Source organism: Cystoisospora suis (genome assembly GCF_002600585.1).
Source record: "Cystoisospora suis strain Wien I chromosome Unknown contig_4191, whole genome shotgun sequence".
Taxonomy (NCBI): Eukaryota; Apicomplexa; class Conoidasida; order Eucoccidiorida; family Sarcocystidae; genus Cystoisospora; species Cystoisospora suis.
In genome coordinates, this window is record NW_027156983.1 from 7,272 (window position 1) to 7,473 (window position 202).

The 202-nt window shown below is 47.0% G+C and overlaps 1 protein-coding gene across 1 annotated transcript; it reads right to left on the reverse strand.

Moving 5' to 3' along the window:
* CSUI_007784 (uncharacterized protein) lies at nt 1-202 on the reverse strand (the record flags this gene model as incomplete). The annotated part of the gene is made up of 1 exon (XM_068067928.1): nt 1-202. A coding segment is annotated over exon 1 (126 nt), but the record flags the coding sequence as incomplete, so codon positions are not given.

Here is a 202-nt window from a genome sequence, read left to right on the forward strand (position 1 = left end):
CCCTCCGGTGGTGTCTTTTGTCCACAAACAACAGCATGACAACAAAAAATGCCCAGGGACTGACATTCGTGAAAGTTCAAGCAAAGCCCCATGATTTTGAGAGCTACACATCCGTCATGGTTAAGCATATCATAGAGTCGAGTTCCGACGCCGTCACCGAAAAGGATTTCCGTTCAAATAGACTAGGACCACTATGGCAACG